Below are 18,682 nucleotides of genomic sequence, written 5' to 3' on the forward strand. Positions count from 1 at the left end.
CTTGGGCTTACATCGAAATTCTAAGATCGATAAAATGGATGTTTAAGACCTCTGCCTTGAATTGTTAAGTAAAATCAAATCAAATTGAATAAAATAAGATAGAATAGAGCACGCCCGGTGGGACTCGAACCCACAGTCGCCTGATTAGAAGTCAGACGCCTTATCCATTAGGCCACGGGCGCTAATTATTGAACTTGACAGGAATAATTATAAAGAGGTCATAAGTTTTTTGTCTGTTTTGTTAGAGTATAAGGTTGATTAGATTATGACAAGTGTCAATTGTAAAAGAGTGTCATGTGTCAGTTTGTTATTAAGGTCTTGATGTCAGATGTTAGTTATACTGTGAGGTATTTATATTGTAGTAAAAACAGGTATTCATTTAATGAAAACAAAATTTGATAAGTCGATTACTACTTTCTCTCTCTATTTTCTAGTGTATTCTTTCTCTCTTTCTCTCTAAGATTTCTTAGCTGCGTTGATATGGTATCCTCGCCGACTAAGGTTAACATCGTCGGTTGAAGATCCATTGCTTATGCTCATTCATCCGTTCTCTAATAGTTGTTGTCGCCGTTGCTAATTCAACTTGGTCGTGGTTGTCTTGAAGCCTTGATTTTCCAGTTGTCGAAGACTCGAAGCTTGTCGATATGTGGCTAGACCCTAGAAATTTGGGGATTTTTGCAGCTAGTTGTTGTGTTTGTTGTTTAGGCTGCTCGTGATACTGAGGTGATATCTCTCCTTATTTGATTTTGCAAAAATTGTTGTTTCTTATTCATTTGTTGTCTAAAATCTTTGTATTTGGTGATCGTTTCGTAAATTCTTGTCAAGATTCTTCAAGATTTGTGTTCGATTGTTTGAAAATGGTTACCCCTAATCAATTGGCTCGCACTCAATCATCAATTTCTTCTCTAATTCCTAGTGTAGGAAACATTGTCACTGTGAAACTTGATAATTCTAACTATGTGACTTGGAATTTCCAAATGGAATTAGTATTGGATGGAAATGGAATTATAGGTTTTCTTGATGGTTCAATTCTTTGTCCAGCAAGATTTGATGACTCTGTTTCAGAACATGAAGCTATTGATGATCCACCTACTTTGTCTAATGCTTATAAAGTGTGGAAGATTCATGATAAAGCTTTGATGACTCTCATCACTGCTACTCTATCCACTGCTACTTTGTCATGTGTGATTGGTTGCAAAAGTTCTTAGGAAATGTGGACTAATCTTTGTGAAAGATTTGCTACTGTCACTAGAACTAGTATTGTACAAAAGAAGATTGACCTTTAAAACATTAAGAAGGGTTCTGAATCAATTGATGGTTATCTTTAACGAATTAAGGATGCTAGAGGTCAATTAGCTACTGTTGGAGTACTTATTTCTAATGAGGATATTGCAATTGTTGCTTTAAGGGGTCTCCATCTTAAGTTTAATACAATTAAGGCTGTCATTCGAGGACGTGAAAATTTGGTGTCCTTAAAAGAACTAAGGTCACAATTAAGGGCTGAGGAAGCTCATAAGTCAATCCCTGTCATGTCTGTTATGCTGGCTCATACTTCTGGACTTGTTTATGAAGCTGGTGGTTCATCTGGAACAAAAACATTCAATTCAAGACAGAATCATGGTGGTTTTTTTGGAGATCAAACAAGTCTAATGATGACTCATTTTCAGTCCGTTTCCCAGTTTCAACAATTACCCTTACCCTCTCAGTTTCAAAAATTACCATTTCCGGGACACTTTGCTTTTGTGTCTCAAACTGGTTAGGGCACTTATAACAATTTCAGGGGGAACAATTACAAACCAAGGGGTAAAGGTAAAAAAGTTATTTTCTAGTGGAAATCAATACTCCTGGCAACCTGCTTTTCGTAATAATTCCTATTCACAACATAATCAAGCTATGTTTCAACAACCAGGGCAACAATTGCAGGGAAATCAGGGAAACTAATCACTAAAATTTGTCAAATCTGTGATAGGAAAGGTCATTCAGCAATAAATTGTTTTCAACATGGCTGTCAAATCTGTAACGCCCAGCCCCGAAATATTTGTTATTTTCGGAAATATTATTGGTGATAGGCCCAACCTAAAATCATGTTTAGTGGACTACCATTAATTATTTATTTTCTACTATATTCAATTCACTAATCCTTACATTAAATTCAAAATCAACCTTTAATTAAATAACCATAAGGTAAAAACTCAAATTATTTACTAAATTCCTTTCTTTAGTTAAAAAAATCACCACAAAGGATTTCTCTCAATTATTTAACTACCACCTATCGTAATCCTTTAATTATCTGTCTTGTTTACAACCATGATTCATAATTAAAAATTTTAAACACCAAACGTACAAGTTTATTCTCACTTTGTCACTATTTCCTTTTATAAAACACTTCCCATTCTAAAAATTATTTCTCGAGTTATTTAAGGATGCATCTAACACTGTTAGACTGTCTACGTACCCTGGAGTGGGATCAAGCCTTTCGTAGTTCACAATTCATTCCATTTCTATTCCAAAAAATATTCCGATATCGGCCTAATTCCATTTTAACTTCCACACTCGAATCGAATCAAATGGTTATCAATTATGGATTCAAACATCAAAATTTGCATGAAAAAGGCAGCGTCGGCCCACTGGCCACGCGCTGCCGCACGAACTCGACGGGTGGCGGTCGGCCACCCCGACTCGCTGGAAAATTTCACTATTTTTAAAAATTCCCAAATTTTACAGGCAGGTAGAGTTTAATAAGAGGAACAACTTTTATACCTGGGCCGAAGTCCAATTCGGCCGGAAAATACCTCAATTCCACTAAAACCCGTCGGAAGCCCTAGAATTTGGGCGACCTCGATCCATGTCTTCTAGTGCTCTGCCACCCCATCCAAGGCTTGGGACACGTTCCTGGGTTCACAAGGAGTCCATTGATAGTGGTGGTGGTCGGACTTGGCTTCAGAAATTGGTAGATCGCCGCCAAGGATCTCCAGCGCACCTCGCACCCACCGTGCAAATTTCACGGTTTCCACACCCTTTTGTCTCGATTTTTGGAGTAAATTAGGTAAAGGGGAGGTTGTGAAATGATTTCCCAAGGTTTGATCGACTTGATTCGCCTGAAAATCAACGAAAACCATCGGAGAAGATGAGGAAAACGGGTCAGGTAGCCGGATTTGTGTGATCCGGTGTTCCCCCATCTCTCTCCTTTTCCTTTCGGTTCTCTCCTCCCATTTGTCACACCCCCTTCCTTTCTTCATTTTCTCCTTTCTATTCTTCCCTTTCAATCACAGCCATCCATCCCTTTTTTTTCCTTTCATCCCAGCCACACACGTGGCACGACTTATTGCTCCAAATTTCTGCAGCCTTTTAAATGGAAATAAAATTACCAAAATATCCCTGATTTTAAACGTTAATAACTTCTTCGTTATAACTCTATTTCATGAACGGTTTACGCTCACGCTTTCGTGAGATCGGGCTCTATCAAAAATATAAATTTTGACCTCGAAAGGTCTACATATTTTAAATAATTAATGTCCAAAACTTTAAACCTCATAACTAGTTTAATTTAAAACTAAAATTTTATGAATTAATATAAATTCTCAATTCTTTTCACATATTCATAATTATGAATACCCAATTCATATATTTAAAATTTTCAGGGTATTACAAAATATGTCATAAAGTGGGCCATATTGCTACCACTTGTTTTGATAGAAACAATTCTTCTTCTCAAGGTCAAGCCTACTTCCTTTCACAGAACTATCAACCATTCTCTCAGAGTTATCAACTGTATCCTCAACAGTTTTAGGTTCCTCATTCTTCTATGTATCAGAATGGTCAAAACTCAAGCATGCCTTTCATGTCATATCCATCAGGTCATATGATGAACTCCAATACATATTTTGCACCTGCTATGCCTACTCAGTCCCACACACCAATTGCCATGAATGCTCATAGTAATGCCACTCCATCTGCACCTCAGCAAGAATATTGGCTTGTTGACTCTGGAGTAACAAATCACATGACAATGGATTTGTCTAATCTTCAAACGGCAGCTCCTTGTCATTCCACAGAAACTGTCACTAGTGCTGGTGATGAAGGTTTAAACATTGCTCATATTGGCAACTCTCAACTTTCCACTAAAACTCATAATTTTTTTATTAAATTATGTACTTTATGTACCTCAATTGTCACAACACTTATTGTCTATGCATTAATTGTGCAAAGATAATAATTGCATATGTATTGTTGATGAGTTCTCTATATGTATACAAGATAAGGTCACCGAGAGAACTTTGTTCCAAGGACTGAGTAATAATGCTGTCTATCCACTTCCTGTGATTAAGCAACCAAAAGCCTTTCCAACAACATGTCTTGGTAAAAAGGTTTCTTCTACCCTGTGGCATTGTCGTTTAGGTCACCCTACCAATCTAGTAGTCAAAGCAGCTCTTGATAAATCTTCCATTGATTTCAGTTGTAATTCTCCTTCTCAGATTTGTAATTCCTGTTTACATGGAAAGTTTACCAAACTTCCATTTCCTACATATGCACCGAAGTCTATCATTCCTTTTAAGGTTATACATACAGATATATGGGGCCCTACTCCTTGTTTGTCAATAGAGAGCTATAGGTACTATGTGTCCTTTATCGATGAATGTACTAGATATACTTGGATTTTTCCAATCATCAATAAAGCTGTTGTATTTGGTATCTTTGTTCAGTTTCAAGCCTTTATTTCAAATTCTTTTGCTACACAAGTTAAAATTTTGCAAAGTGATGGTGGTGGAGAGTATATAAGCAACATTTTTCAAACTTTTCTTAAGGACAAAGGCATTTTACATCAAAAAATCCTACCCTTATACTCTTAAGCAAAATGGGTTAACTGAATGAAAAAAATAGACATGTTATGGAAACAGCCATAACCTTACTTCAACAAGCCTCTTTGCCATCAAAATTTTAGTATCATGCTTGTGCAACTGCCACATATCTTATCAATAGGATGCCTACCCCTACCTTGAAGATGCAGTCTCCTTTTGAAGCTTTATATCACTCTCCACCTACACTAGGTCATTTAAAGGTCTTTGGCTGTGCATGCTACCCCTCTCTGAAACCTTATAGAACAAAGGTTTTAGGCTTGAACTTAAGACTACTATGTGTATTTTCTTGGGATATGCATCTCAATACAAGAGATATATTTGTTATTCTGTCAAAGATAACAAATTGATTGTGTATAGGCATGTATTGTTTGATAAAACACAATTTCCTACCCCACAAACAATCACTCATACTGTGTTTTCATTATCCATCTCTTCAACTTCCACACCTACTGTTATTCATCCAAATACTTTTGTGCATACTCCCATAATACCTATACCTTTACCACATGCTTGTGTACCCCCTTCCAATGCTTCTATCCCTAGTGTTACTCAGTCTTTATCTCTCAAAAATGGTGATCGTGTCTCCACTGCTTCCATAAGTTCTGCAACATCAACTCAACCAAATATTAAGACAACAACTTCATCCAATTCTTAGACAACAGATTTACAATATTTTGAGCTACATCCAGACACTACCACATCTCAAGTTTCAACATTACAAATGGTGTCACTTCCTCCTCATAATTCTCATCCTATGCAGACTAGATCAAAGTTTGGGATTTTTAAGAAGAAACAGGTCTATATTGCTATCAAGTCTGATTCTAGCACATAACCAAAGTCTTTTACTGCAGCTTCCAAATCCATCTAGTGGCAAACTGCCATGAAGGAAGAAATGGATGCTTTGTTACAACAGAAGACTTGGAGACTTGTTCCACTTCCTCCAAGTAAAAATTTGGTTGGCTGCAAATAGATTTATAACATCAAGAGGAATCCGGATGGTTCAATTGCAAGACACAAGACTCGGTTAGTGGCAAAGGGAATTTCTCAGGAAGTTGGTTTGAATTATTATGAAACTTTGAGTCCCGTGGTCAAGCCAACTGCTGTGAGGTTAATGTTGTCTTTAGCAGCAACTCATGGTTGGAAACTCAAGCAATTAGATGTCAAGAATGTATTCTTACATGGTTTTCTTGAAGAGGAAGTTTACATGTCACAACCTCAAGGATTTATTGACAAGAATCATCCTACCTATGTCTATAAGCTAGAGAGGTCCTTGTATGGGCTAAAGCAAGCTCCCCGAGCATGGAATGACAGGTTCACCACCTTCCTACTCTCCTTGGGGTTTAAATCATCCTATGCTTATCCGTCAATATTTGTTAAACATGATAGTAAGCATATTGTTGTGTTATTGTTGTACGTGGATGATATAATTCTAATTGGAGATAGTTCAACTTGTGTTGTGATCGCTCAGTTGACAACTGAGTTTAATATGAAGGATTTAGGTGTTCTTCATTATTTCCTTGGTTTACAAATTGACTATCAAGATCAGGGGCTGTTTGTGCATCAATCTAAGTATGTTCAAGATTTACTACATAAAACAGACATGATGCAATGTAAGCCGTGTATAACTCCGTGTCATCCAAATAAAAAACTGTTGAATCATGGTAGTCCTTGTTATCAGATCCCACCAATTATAGAAGTATTGTAGGGGCATTACAATACTTAACGTTTACTTGGCTAGACATTGCTTATTCTGTGAATCATGTGTGTCAATTCATGCATTCACCTTTGAAGTCTCACTATGTTGTCAAGAGGATTTTGAGATATCTTCGAGGCACCTTAGGATGGGGTATATGTTTTCGACCTGGTTCATTAGCACTGAAAGCATACACGGATGCTAATTGGGCATGTGATCTCAATGATCGAAGGTCTACTACAGGTTTTGTTGTCTTTGTTGGCTCTAATCCTATCTCCTGGAGCTATAAAAAACAGCACATTGTTAGTAGATCATCAACAAAGGCTGAGTACAGGGCAATGACAACTACTACTGCAGAAATTGTGTGGCTGTAGCAACTATTAAAAGATTTGCACATTGACAGTTCGACCTAGTTTGGGAGTGAGGTGCTTAAAAAAAAGCACCTATGAAAAAAAGCTGTTAGGGTTTTAGGTGTTTGGTAAACTGAAAAAAAGGGCTTATTTTGGAAGCTGCTGTGAGAATAAGCTGAAATCAAAGGAAAAAGCTGAAGTTGCTATTTGCAGCTTTGGAAAACTGGCTTTTTTTCAAAGCACACGGGGCTACAGTGCTCCTTTAAAGAAAAGACCCACTATCAGACTGCTTTTTTTTCCAAAAGCACTTTTACAAAAAAGTTTACCAAACGCTCTGCTGATTTATTTCACAGCCGCTTATTCTCACAGCACAGCCGCTTATTCTCACAGCAGCTTTTTTTCAAAGCACAGCAATACCAAACCAGCCCTTCTTCTCCTCCTTTACTGCACTGTGATAATATATCTGCCATGGCATTAGCAACAAATCCTATTTTTCTCTCAAAAGCCAAACATATTGAAGTTGATTGTCACTTTGTGCATGAACGTGTTCAACAAGGAACCTTTTCTCTCCAATTTGTTGCTTCTGCAGATCAACATGCAGACATGTTCACTAAAGGCTTATGTTCTCCTTTGTTAACACTCATTGTTCCAATCTTATGCTTGCTTGTTCTCAGCATAAGATTGAGGGGGAATGTTAGAGTATAAGGTTGAATAGATTGTAACAAGTGTCAATTGTAAAAGAGTGTCATGTGTCAGTTTGTTATTGAGATCTTGATGTCAGATGTTAGTTATACTGTGAGGTATTTATATTGTAGTAAAAATAGGTATTCATTTAATGAAAACAAAAGTTGATAAGTCGGTTACTACTTTCTCTCTCTATTTTCTTGTGTATTATTTCTCTCTCTAAGATTTCTTAGCTGCGTTGATATTGTTTATGGTTCAGTATAGACTGAAGAGGACCCTAAAACAAACCAATGGTTTTATTTTAGTGCATCAATATTTTTCCACTAAAGGAAGGGGAAGTTCAGCAAAGCCACACAATGGGTAGCGTAATTTGATATTGAATTCGCCATCTACGATATTCGAACCTAAGACATTTTTTAAGTGAAGATGAATACTACCAAACCGCTGTAAAACAAACCAATGCAAAGTAGTAGTACTCAGTTCAGATTAACGATCATATATCAATTCAAGAATGTTATTTAACTCCGACAGATCCACGAGAGAATATATCCATACAAAGAGAGACCGTTGTATCTATATACCTCATGCCGACCCTCTTTACAAGTTTTTCTGCAAATTTTACACTGCAAAAGTGAGAGACCATTCACCTTTCTCTTCTATACAACTCGACAGCTATCAACGCAGCATTGACGCTGAGTTTGCATGTGTCTCTCTCTCCATTCTGTTGCAATAGTCACCAAGAGTGACAATTTCTCTGAGCGTATCACACTGCACAAGTCATTCACCCGAGCTTGAGAGGTGTTCGTTTACGGAAGGCCACGATGTGGAGGATCACGAAGAAAGAAATGAGCCAAGTGTCGGCTCGGCGGCGGTAGCGGGAGGCGAAGAAAGAGAGCTTGGGTTCTTGGAGAGTTTCGGGAGCTGATGAGGCTTGATGTCGATCTGGGTCTGAAGCTTCGATCGGTCGGCGGCCATTGTCGGTTGCTCTCTTTCTGTCAGCAAGAATGTGGGGATATGGGGTATTGGGGTTTTCTTGGAGAAGACGACTCAGTGGTTTCCAGCTGTTATGCGGTTGGGCTCTGGCGGGAAGGCTCTCTGAACCGTTTTTGTAGCGTGCTTAAAGAGTTGAAACGACGTCGCCCAGGATTTAAACTTAGGATTTTGGGCATTAATAGAAGATGATTAATGACCGGATCCGTGGCGCAATGGTAGCGCGTCTGACTCCAGATCAGAAGGTTGCGTGTTCGATTCACGTCGGGTTCAATACCCTGTCCCGGTTTTTTTTTTGTTATTTATTTTGGTTGGTACTATAAAAATAAGTAAAAACTCCCCACTTGTTTTTCCCCAATTTCCATGATATAATTAGTTGCATTCTCCTAAATCTTTTAAATTATTATTTTACAAGAATTAGTGTTTTACGATGCTATTTGATATATATAAAAATAAAAATAAACACACATGAGTATTTTCTAGAGAAGCACAAGCTAGACGATTTTTTTCAAAATTGTTCACTCTTATCAAAGATAACATGTTTTTAAATATAATTTAAATTTTTGATATTCACGTTTGAATTTTAAATAAATTTTGTGCTATCTTGTGTACTATATACAATTTTACATAAAACATCTAAAGAATATGACAAAAGTCCATACTTGAGAAAGTTATGAACTTTATTCGCCCTTAATATGTTTTTCTTTTGGAATAATTAGGACTCAAACTTAAAAAAATCGCCAATTCCCTTTTAATGTCTAATTTCTACTCATTTCATCCTTTTTTTTAGTACATCGATATTTTTACACTAAAGGGATTGAGAGTTTGGCTAAATTACAAAATGAGTAGCCTAATTTAGTATCGAGTTCAGCATGTACCACTTAGCCTAAACCCTCATTTCATCCAAATTTTAGATTAATAAGTCAGCATGTACCACTTAGCAATGTCCTGTGCTTTTTTCCTTTTAGAATTTTTGGTGTCTTTGATGTATTGTAGACGTTTTCAATGTAACTATAAGTTGAATCAATAAATATTAGTCTGTATTAAAAAAAATAGAAAAAAAAATTACTCAACTAAATTATTTTTGTTTTTTCTTTAAAAAGGAAAATAACTGGTGACGAACCATGATTATCCACCATTTTTAGGTCTTGCAAAGTATCGAACTCAGTAACTCTTTTTTTTTTCTTTAGGGAGCAGTCACTCACACTTTACCATTGGATCACTTGTCTTGGTTTCTCACTTATAAGTAAAGAGAAATACAAATCATAGTATTAAGAGGAATACCAATAAATTATTTTTGGACTATTTTACTACAACACTCACACACCCAACACCACATCAAACCCTATGTTTAAAAAGTGGGAGCATTTTTGCCCACTATCATGACTATACTGTATGCTTATCATACACTTAATTATTTCTCATGTGTCTTTTCACTTAACTTTAGTTCACTTTCACATTAAATACTACTTTGCAATTTTGAAAAAAATTAATCAAGGTTAATTGAAATGATGCGTGACAAATGATTAGGTATGTGATGAGTATACACCAAAATTTAGGGTGGCGAACAATGTCCTATGCTTTTTTCCTTTTAGAATTTTTGGTGTCTTTGAGGTATTGTGGACGTTTTCAATGTAAGTATAAGTTTATTCAATAAATATTAGTGTGTATTAAAAAAAATTGAAAAAACTTACTCAACTAAATTATTTTTGTTTTTTCCAAACAGAGAGATAGCGAACTATAATTATCTACCATTTTCGGATCTGAAAGAATTAAGTTGGGAGTTGCACTTTATTTGTGGTCACGATCAAGCAGATTCACATCTTACAAAGTATCGAACTTAGAACCTCTCATTTTTTTTCTTTAGGGACTTGTGGTTCGCACTTTTTCATTGGGCTACCTGTAGTAGTTTCTCACTTATGATAAAAAGAAATATCATCAGATCGTAATATTAAGAAAAACACGACCAAATTACTTTTTTTTTTTTTTTGAAGAATTGAGTTTAAAATAGAAACCCAAGGCTAAGAAGCCAAACAGAAGCAAGAGAGCCTACGACGAGGCAAACACAACGAAACTAAGCACCAAGCAAAGCAGTGAGCAGGGATACAACAACCGACACAATCCCTAAGAGAAAGTGTCACCCCAAACCCACCACAACCTGCTAATGAGGACAAGGAAGACCATCATTACATAATACATGAACTAACGAAGATGGGGGTCTGTCAACCCACACAAAATCACACATCTCCGTAAGACCAGCTGACGCAAGAACATCCGTTGCCATATTGGCTGATCTTGGAACCCAAGACCAGCGACAGTTCTGGAAAGCCGATCCCACCCTTTGAGCTCTAGCCAAAATGGGGAAAGCCTCCCAACTGCCATTTTCAAGAGAACCATTTAAACAGGAAATAGCCTGAAAAGAGTCAGATTCAATGATAACAGAGCTGAAACCCAACGAGGCACCCAATTCACAGCCACGCAGAATCGCAAAAGACTCAGCCACAACAGAAGAAGGAGCCAAAATAGAAGACCTTACCGCTGCCATAAACCGCCCACCATCCTGCCTAGCAACCACCCCCGCAAAACCCATCCGCGAAGAATTAGACCAACTAGCATCCACATTAATCTTAACAAAAGGAGAAGAAGGAGGACACCACCTGACTGCAACAGCCTCCCGAGAAACCGAGACAGGCCGAGCAATACCCGAAGAAGACACAGCAAGCAAAAAATTCCCGAAAGCGATCGACAACGAAAAAATAACCTTAGAATGGCTGATTGGAACCTGATTAAACACATAATCACAGCGAGCTTTCCAAATGAACCAGTTTGGACCATATTACTACAACAACTCTGGTCACACTTACACACCCAGCCAGCCAGCACCATAACAAAATCAAGCCCATCCCTCTGCCCCCAAGAAACATCCGAACACCGCCGCTTCAATTTTGAGGTTTCTTCGGTTATCTTCTCAATTTTATTTTTATTTTTATTTAATTGTGGTGCTGTTTAATTTTTATTTAATTTTGTTCACATTGACCTTGGATATTTTACCCTCCACTGTAAAAAAAAAATAAAAATACTAATGAAAAAGGTATAAAAACTTTAAATTTTAATGATAATGATAAAATAAAAGGTAAAAAAAATAGTAAAAGAATTAATTTTTTAATATAAAAATATTATTTTTCGTTAAATTAAAAAAAAAAAAAAAATTCTGGTCACAGGGGAGCAGCATCCACAGAGTATATCACCCTGCAAATCAATAAATATGCCATCTTTGGTAATACGGACTTCTGGATTAGACTTATCTGATAACATTGCAGGTACTTTTTGAAGGCAGGTTATGCTGTTATCTTTCTATATCGAAGGTAATTTCTGATTCTACCATTTTACATATCATTTGGTCATTTCAACGACTTAACACGATAGAAGAGAATTGTTACTAAACTTTTTGGATTATTCCACAATGTTATGCAGGGGTACTTGCCAGCCATATTGCAGATCACTTCCCGCTGATCCTTTGCTTGAATGTTTTGAATATACGGATGACTCAAATATTAACGGTTTGTAGTTCTTGTTTGCAAAATGATTATATGTGTTTTTTCTCTTTCTATGTAGAACAAAAAATGGACATGGATGACGGAAGAGAAACTTATGTTTCCTCCTCTCTGGTTTAGGGATCAAGAATGATCTTCTTGAATACCAGTACATTAGCAACAAACTACTTCTACCTTGAGAAAAGGCATGAGATAGAAACAGAGTCATTGTGCAATGGATATTTAATTACATTTCTCAAATAAGTAATATTCACGTCCTAGCTGACAATGAGTCTCTTACAATCCTTAAAGGCAAGTAATAAGCTTTTGACTCCTTGACGGCAAATAGCTTTTGAGTACTGGTTGATTCTTGACTATTGGAATTAGAGCCAACCGCAACGTGCTGGTTAAAGTTCCATAAGATGCTAGTGGCTTGATTAAAATGCCTAGGCATACATGCGCGTAGTGCTAAGTCATTAAAACTCTTAGATGAGTGAATATACCCAAAAGAAGAGTGTGATTGGTCTAGTGTCATAGAGTAGGCTGATTTAACTCAGCTTAGAAAGCAGGCTGGAAGGTTACATCCAAAAGGTTAGAGTAATTAAGCCTTGAAGACTCTAGCTTTTGAGGATCAATTCAGATTGCTGTTCTTGAGGAAAAAACCAAGAACTCAATTATCAGAGGAAAACCAAGCTGTTTTTGTCTGCATTAGTAATAGAGATGTCAAACTTTCTGCTTGTCATGTACATTGATGTTCCATCTGTTTTGACATGTTTAGTGTGAGTAACTATGATATTAGATTTTTGTATGCTATTATAGGATTTTATTGTAGAGTTTAATTATCGGAGTTGGTTTTGGGCTTGATTATTGGGTTTTGGGGAGATGGGAGACAGGAATGTTTGAAGTTTTATTTGCAGCTTTGTGGTGATGTTCGAAAGTTAAATCTGACAATAGTATACATATGTTTGACAGTTCTTATTGAGGTGACTAAATCTTGTATTATATTTCCAGTGTGCCAGTCACATTCGGAAGCAGTGAGGAATGCCATCACTCGAAGTCATGCCGTACGATCACTTATATTTATCTTTCTTTGAGTATTATATGTATTTACTTATTGCATATTTTTACTTCCTTTATATGTGGGGATTTATTCTGTTGCAGGCAGTAGCAGGAGGCCTCTTGTTAAAACTTCCCTTCACAACCATATTTGAGTATCTTCAGGTTCGCTTCAGTTGGTTATTAACTTCCCTTCACAACCATATTTGAGTGTCTGGTTGTTTTAGATATAACAGTTATCCTCCTATGCTTGACTAATCTGTCTTTGCGTTTTGGGCAGATGTTGCAGATGATTGCTTTTTCAATAAGAAGTCTCGGGCCACATGCAATTCTTTACCTTGCAGCTGCACTGTCTGACTTTTATGTTCCTTGGAAAAGCATGGTAATGGTTTAATGTATTGAAAAGTTATGTCATACATGCTCTGGCTGCATTCTGTAACTCAATCGACAGATAACAAAAGCTACCCCTTTTAGAAATTGCTAGAGGACATATTTTTTCCTCGATATTCCTTGAAATGCGTAGAAATGACTAGATTATGAATTTTAGAAGCTTGATAGCGTTTCTTTAAGGGCTTATATATGAATCTCTGCAGTTAGATAACATAATCCAGTCCTTTACAAATTTATACAGGACATGTTTATGATCACAATATTCCTCTGAATATATAGGAATGGGTTGACATATGAATCTTGGATGCTTAATTAATCGCTTGTTTGAATGAAAAAACTGTTATATAAGGAGATTAGTGGTCCGAAAGTTGCTTATGAAATAAAGGAAAAAGAATCCTAATACTCCATCTTGTATCGTGTATAAGTTTCATCCAAGTCTAAGCGTTAGCCGCACCATTTCTTAGCAAAGCATGATTGTGCAGGCAGAACACAAAATTCAGTCAGGATCTGGTCCGTTGGACATGCGACTTGTTCAGGTGCCAAAGATGCTATTAGTGCTGAGGAAAGACTGGGCACCAATGGCCTTCTGTATATCATTTAAGGTTTGATAGAAGCTTCTGCTTATTTCTAATTACTGGCATTTCCATTCATTAGTTCACTTGCTGCACTTTAGCGGAAGAGCTATTTTTTTACTTGCATCCATAGACTATCTATACGATAATTTTTTATTTTTTATTTTTTATTTTTTGGTCGAGGGTTGAGGGCGTGGCTGGGTAGCAGTAACCTGAAAATGACATATTTCTGGTGGGGGCTTTTCGTTTAACAGATCTTCCTCGACATGCATGATGCAGTCATATATGTGTACCTCTCAATAATCAAAATCATACCCCCTACCCTTACCTTTGTCATATAATTCTGCTAAAAGTTTTTGACAGATTACAAGATGCAGTATTACTTTTTGGACTTAAAAACCTTTGACATGCTTGCCTAAACAGCTAGAGACGGATTCGAAGATTCTTTTGGAGAAGGCTGATATGGCTCTTAAGAAGTACAAGGTACATATGATTGTAGCAAATGAGCTTTCAACCCGCAAGGAAGAGGTTGTAGTTGTCAGACGCAATGAAAAGATATCAGTTCGCCGAAACCAGTCCCTGGGCGTTGATGATGTGGAGAAACCACTTATTGACCTTATCGTGGGAAGACATTCGGCTTATCTCGAGAATCCTGATTTATGATGAGTATGCTTGATTTCATCCGACAGCGGACCAGTGCAACAAACAGTTCCTATTCTGTTCAAGGTAGCAATATTTGGTTGGCTTTCACCCAAACTTTCGTTTGCCTATCGTAGAATGTAGCTGTTTTATGTCAGCGTAGTACGTTCGAGCAAAAGATTGCAGAACAATTTTGCTCTTGAAAGCAATCATATTACTTGTACTTACTTTTGATGCAGAGACCTTCTGGTGAACTTTTGAAAGATGTATTTGAAGCATATCAACACAGGTGCACGAGAACGGATGCACTGATATAATTAAATGGGATTTTTTTCATTAATTTCTATAAATTTCTTCAACGAAAGATATATACAGGTTAATTTTTCTCTCGTTGTTGAATATAAGTATGGACGGATTTGTCTTCAGCGGCCATTACAAAGTGTATTCTATAGTACAAATTACACTGTCAGAAGCCAAAGAGTAAATCTTGCTCTACCGTTTTTCTTCGTCCTGTGTGTCGAGCTCAAGTCCCTCTGCGGCTAAAAGCTGACCGATGAGCTTTTTCTTGTCTTCCTCTGCTTTCTTTCGCATTAGGTCCCTTTTCTTTAAGACTAGTGTGTGTCGCTTGAGGGTACTGGAGAAATACTCTGCTGAGGCCTTTTTTTCTCTTGCCAGGATTCTCTTCTCTTCATCTGGGTCAACCTGGACGTCAAATACATTGATCTTAGGCCATAAGACGAGAAACCCAGCCAAAACAAAAGAACACAAAAGCTTTATTATAATTTCAAACAATAGATCACACAGAGAAGCACGAGCTTCTGAACATAGTGTTTGATCAGTAATGATAAGAGACAAATCGCCGTCGATGTTTTGTGCATCCGGCAAAAGGCAGAGCTTTGCAGCATTTATCAAACCGTTAGAATAGAGAAATTCCATTTTTATTTCCTAACTACCGAAACTATTCTTCACAGCTGATTCGTGTACTAGGAGAATGATTCTATACCTTGGAACGAGAAAGTCGACGTGCACGAATATTCATCTCACGCTGCTGTTGCTCTTGCCAAGCAGCTATTGCCATATCACCTCGCTGATCAAAAGCTTTTCGCTTCTTTATTAGCCACTCCATCCATGCTTGAGATGCCTGATATAACAGTGCACACAAAGATTCCGTTACTAAAAAAAAAACAAGCTGATCTGTATACAAATCATGAATCTACTCTACATTTTCCTGTATCTATCCTAAAAATATAAGCAAGAAACTACAAGGCAACTTATATGCAAACTACAAATCTTACTTTCATTGGGTTGAGTCGGTTATCCCTATCATATTGTCCCCTCTTCTCGTCATCCATGAGCAACTCATAAGCAGCTTGAATCTTAATAAATCTAGCTTCAGCTGTTTCCCCCTCCTCTAGAGTCCCTCTACCATCATAGACTTGAAAACGGAAAGAATACTAGATCAATTTTGAACGTTCAAGCAAAAGCCAATAGACCAAAGGAAATGGCACAAAATATTAGGAAGAGCACATTTACTGATAATCTAACTTTTTTACACATAGAAACCAATACATGCAGCAATCTAACACAAAAGGAAAGACGATAAGCAATATGCCTGATATCAGTTAAAAAAAAAAAATCACATGAAAATTAAACCACGCTTGGAGACTAGAATTGGATTCGAGGTATATGAGGGAAGACATGGAGGCAAACTTCAAAATTTGAACAAGTTGAAAGAATAAGATAGATTAGTCAGAAACCTTATCCCTCCTTCAACTTGGACAAAATTTGGAATGGCCTTCATTTCTTACTCTAGTCAGTTATCCAATTCCAATTCTAGGCCGCAAATGCAGCCGTAAGGAATAAAAACAACTTCCAATGTCATAAGCCCTTTTGCACAATAACTTTGTTGCACACAAATTGCAAAGATTCTTCAAGTTGAAATTAATGACGATTTTACTGAAGGGTTTCACCATATTAAACCAACAATTGTTTACATACATTATCTTATTACAAAATGTTTCTTTTGATTTGTGATTAACTGATAACACCACTAGCAAAGTAGCAAATTACAGATATGAAATCGAAAAATTCGAAAAGAATTTCGAAACAAGACAAGGGAGCATACCATCTGGATGATAGAACTTGGCCAACCGTCTGTAAGCAATCTTTATCTGGTCATCGTCAGCGTTCCTCTCTAATTCTGATTTTCAAAAAACAAAATCCAAAAATTAGAAAGTTAGAGACAGTAAAAATGTTAGAAATTCCAGATTTAAAAAAAAAAAAAAAATCAAACGTTGAAGCTTTATCCAATTACCAAGAGTTTCGTAGGGAGATTTGGGATGGTCCCAACTGGAAGCCCTAACCACCATCCTTCTCTGATTGACCCGGGACCACCCGCCCCAATTCAATCTCGCAAAATCGGACACCCGCGGAAAGCGAGGACTGCAATTAGGGTTTCGAAATGAAACCCTAGAGCCGAAGCGAGCTTGGTGTCTGCAACACACGAAGGACGTGAAGACCGTGTGCGGCCGACAGATGGTTCTCAAATTGCTCATTGTTTTGTTCTATTCGGGTACTATCTCAGCCTGTCAGATCGGAGATCCGACGGATTTGGAAAGAATTGGTCACAATCAAATTGGAAATGGAAATTAGGGTTTTCAATTTGGGCTGCGAAGGTTGAAGGCGTCAAGGAAGTGGAAAGGTTCTGAACTTCTGATAATGAATATTTTTCAGAATCTGACTGAATTTGGGTTTTTTTTTTCATTTTTTTTTCATTTTAATTTGTAATTTTGGTTTTTATATTTTCCCCTTTTATTATATTTTCCACGGGAAATTTTTGTGGACAGACAGAGGCTTCCTGCAGCATGACAGTTAGGATCTTGGACTTACCCGCCAAAAGTGAAAATAAAAATAAAAACAGTACCCCAAAACTATGGTATTTTACGAATTATCTTTTATTATGTCAATCTATATTATGGGTTAGCCATAATAATTTTGTTTACAATATACTATTGACGAGAATCGAATTTAAGACATGTCACTTACAATGACGATGAATACAACTATATTGTAATACTAAAATGACATGATAATTGTTATTAAACTATTGACCAAGAATGCACATTCAAATATAATTTTTCATGTATACATACGTCTACTCTCAAAGAAATTTTTTTTCTATCACAGTTGTATGCCCTAATTGTATATGTATCTCTTTTCGCATTACACAAAAGAGTGTTTCGTACAACTTCAACTAAGTATTTCTCCTAATCCTGCATGGCATTTCATGTTCAGAGTTCAATTTTTGAGCTCAAAAGCGGAACTTTTAGCTGGACTTAAAATTGTGGATCTAATGTTCAAAATAATCAGGCAAAGTTTAATGTTCAAAATAATCAGGTAAAGTTCCCAATAATATAAGAAATGAGGTTAAAATATAACTCAACAAACCTTGATATTTCAGACTAATTTACACATTTATTTAGTGTTAATAACTTAATATCCCTCCCATTTCAATCAAACTAGTATATGCAACAAGCATTGGACAATGGAGATTTGACTTGAAAACCTATATGTGTGTTTTGAATTGGTGACACTCAAGCACTAAACTTCTTCATATTTACACCTTCTGTAATATATGTATCAATGGAGACTAGGTGGTAGCTAACTGTTGGTTCACCGCGGCGAACGGTCCAAAGAAAATCGAGGGCACGTAGCCGGTGAAAGTCCTCCCTCAATGCAAGCAAGCCTCGCGCTGCTTGGTGCCCGTTGTTTAGGATCTAAGACATTTTCTGCAAAGTTTCCTACCGGAGATGATATTCTCAGAAATTGTAATATACTTCATTATCATTTGTTTACAAGAGGGAAGTCCTCTCATATAGAGGGCCAAAAACTACATAACTAGTCCTAACAAGTGGAC

The 18,682-nt window shown here is 36.8% G+C and overlaps 3 protein-coding genes and 2 non-coding genes across 5 annotated transcripts; 2 read left to right on the top strand and 3 right to left on the bottom strand.

Moving 5' to 3' along the window:
• Nucleotides 1-109: 109 nt before the first annotated feature.
• On the bottom strand, nucleotides 110-182 carry TRNAR-UCU (transfer RNA arginine (anticodon UCU)). The gene has a single exon. It is a non-coding gene; the product is annotated as a tRNA-Arg (tRNA).
• An 8,595-nt stretch (nucleotides 183-8,777) lies between these two features.
• TRNAW-CCA (transfer RNA tryptophan (anticodon CCA)) lies at nucleotides 8,778-8,849 on the top strand. Its single transcript has one exon. It is a non-coding gene; the product is annotated as a tRNA-Trp (tRNA).
• Nucleotides 8,850-10,737: 1,888 nt separating this feature from the next.
• LOC114821406 (uncharacterized) lies at nucleotides 10,738-11,462 on the bottom strand. Its single transcript, XM_029093493.1, has 2 exons — nucleotides 11,445-11,462; nucleotides 10,738-11,358 (listed from the first exon to the last, which is right to left on the bottom strand). The coding sequence occupies exons 1-2, from the start codon at nucleotides 11,460-11,462 to the stop codon at nucleotides 10,738-10,740; spliced, it is 639 nt and encodes a 212-aa protein (XP_028949326.1).
• A 321-nt stretch (nucleotides 11,463-11,783) lies between these two features.
• On the top strand, nucleotides 11,784-15,106 carry LOC103416203 (phosphopantothenate--cysteine ligase 2-like; the record flags this gene model as incomplete). The annotated part of the gene is made up of 8 exons (XM_008354467.4): nucleotides 11,784-11,815; nucleotides 11,897-11,941; nucleotides 12,051-12,136; nucleotides 13,121-13,173; nucleotides 13,271-13,330; nucleotides 13,446-13,547; nucleotides 14,038-14,157; nucleotides 14,551-15,106. Coding segments are annotated over 8 exons (738 nt in total), but the record flags the coding sequence as incomplete, so codon positions are not given.
• LOC103425251 (uncharacterized) lies at nucleotides 15,081-17,557 on the bottom strand. The gene is made up of 5 exons (XM_008363337.4): nucleotides 17,081-17,557; nucleotides 16,892-16,966; nucleotides 16,062-16,201; nucleotides 15,770-15,907; nucleotides 15,081-15,468 (listed from the first exon to the last, which is right to left on the bottom strand). The coding sequence occupies exons 1-5, from the start codon at nucleotides 17,319-17,321 to the stop codon at nucleotides 15,259-15,261; spliced, it is 804 nt and encodes a 267-aa protein (XP_008361559.2). The 5' UTR covers nucleotides 17,322-17,557; the 3' UTR covers nucleotides 15,081-15,258.
• Nucleotides 17,558-18,682: the final 1,125 nt, after the last annotated feature.

The sequence above is a fragment of the Malus domestica genome, chromosome 15 (genome assembly GCF_042453785.1).
Source record: "Malus domestica chromosome 15, GDT2T_hap1".
Classification (NCBI taxonomy): domain Eukaryota; kingdom Viridiplantae; phylum Streptophyta; class Magnoliopsida; order Rosales; family Rosaceae; genus Malus; species Malus domestica.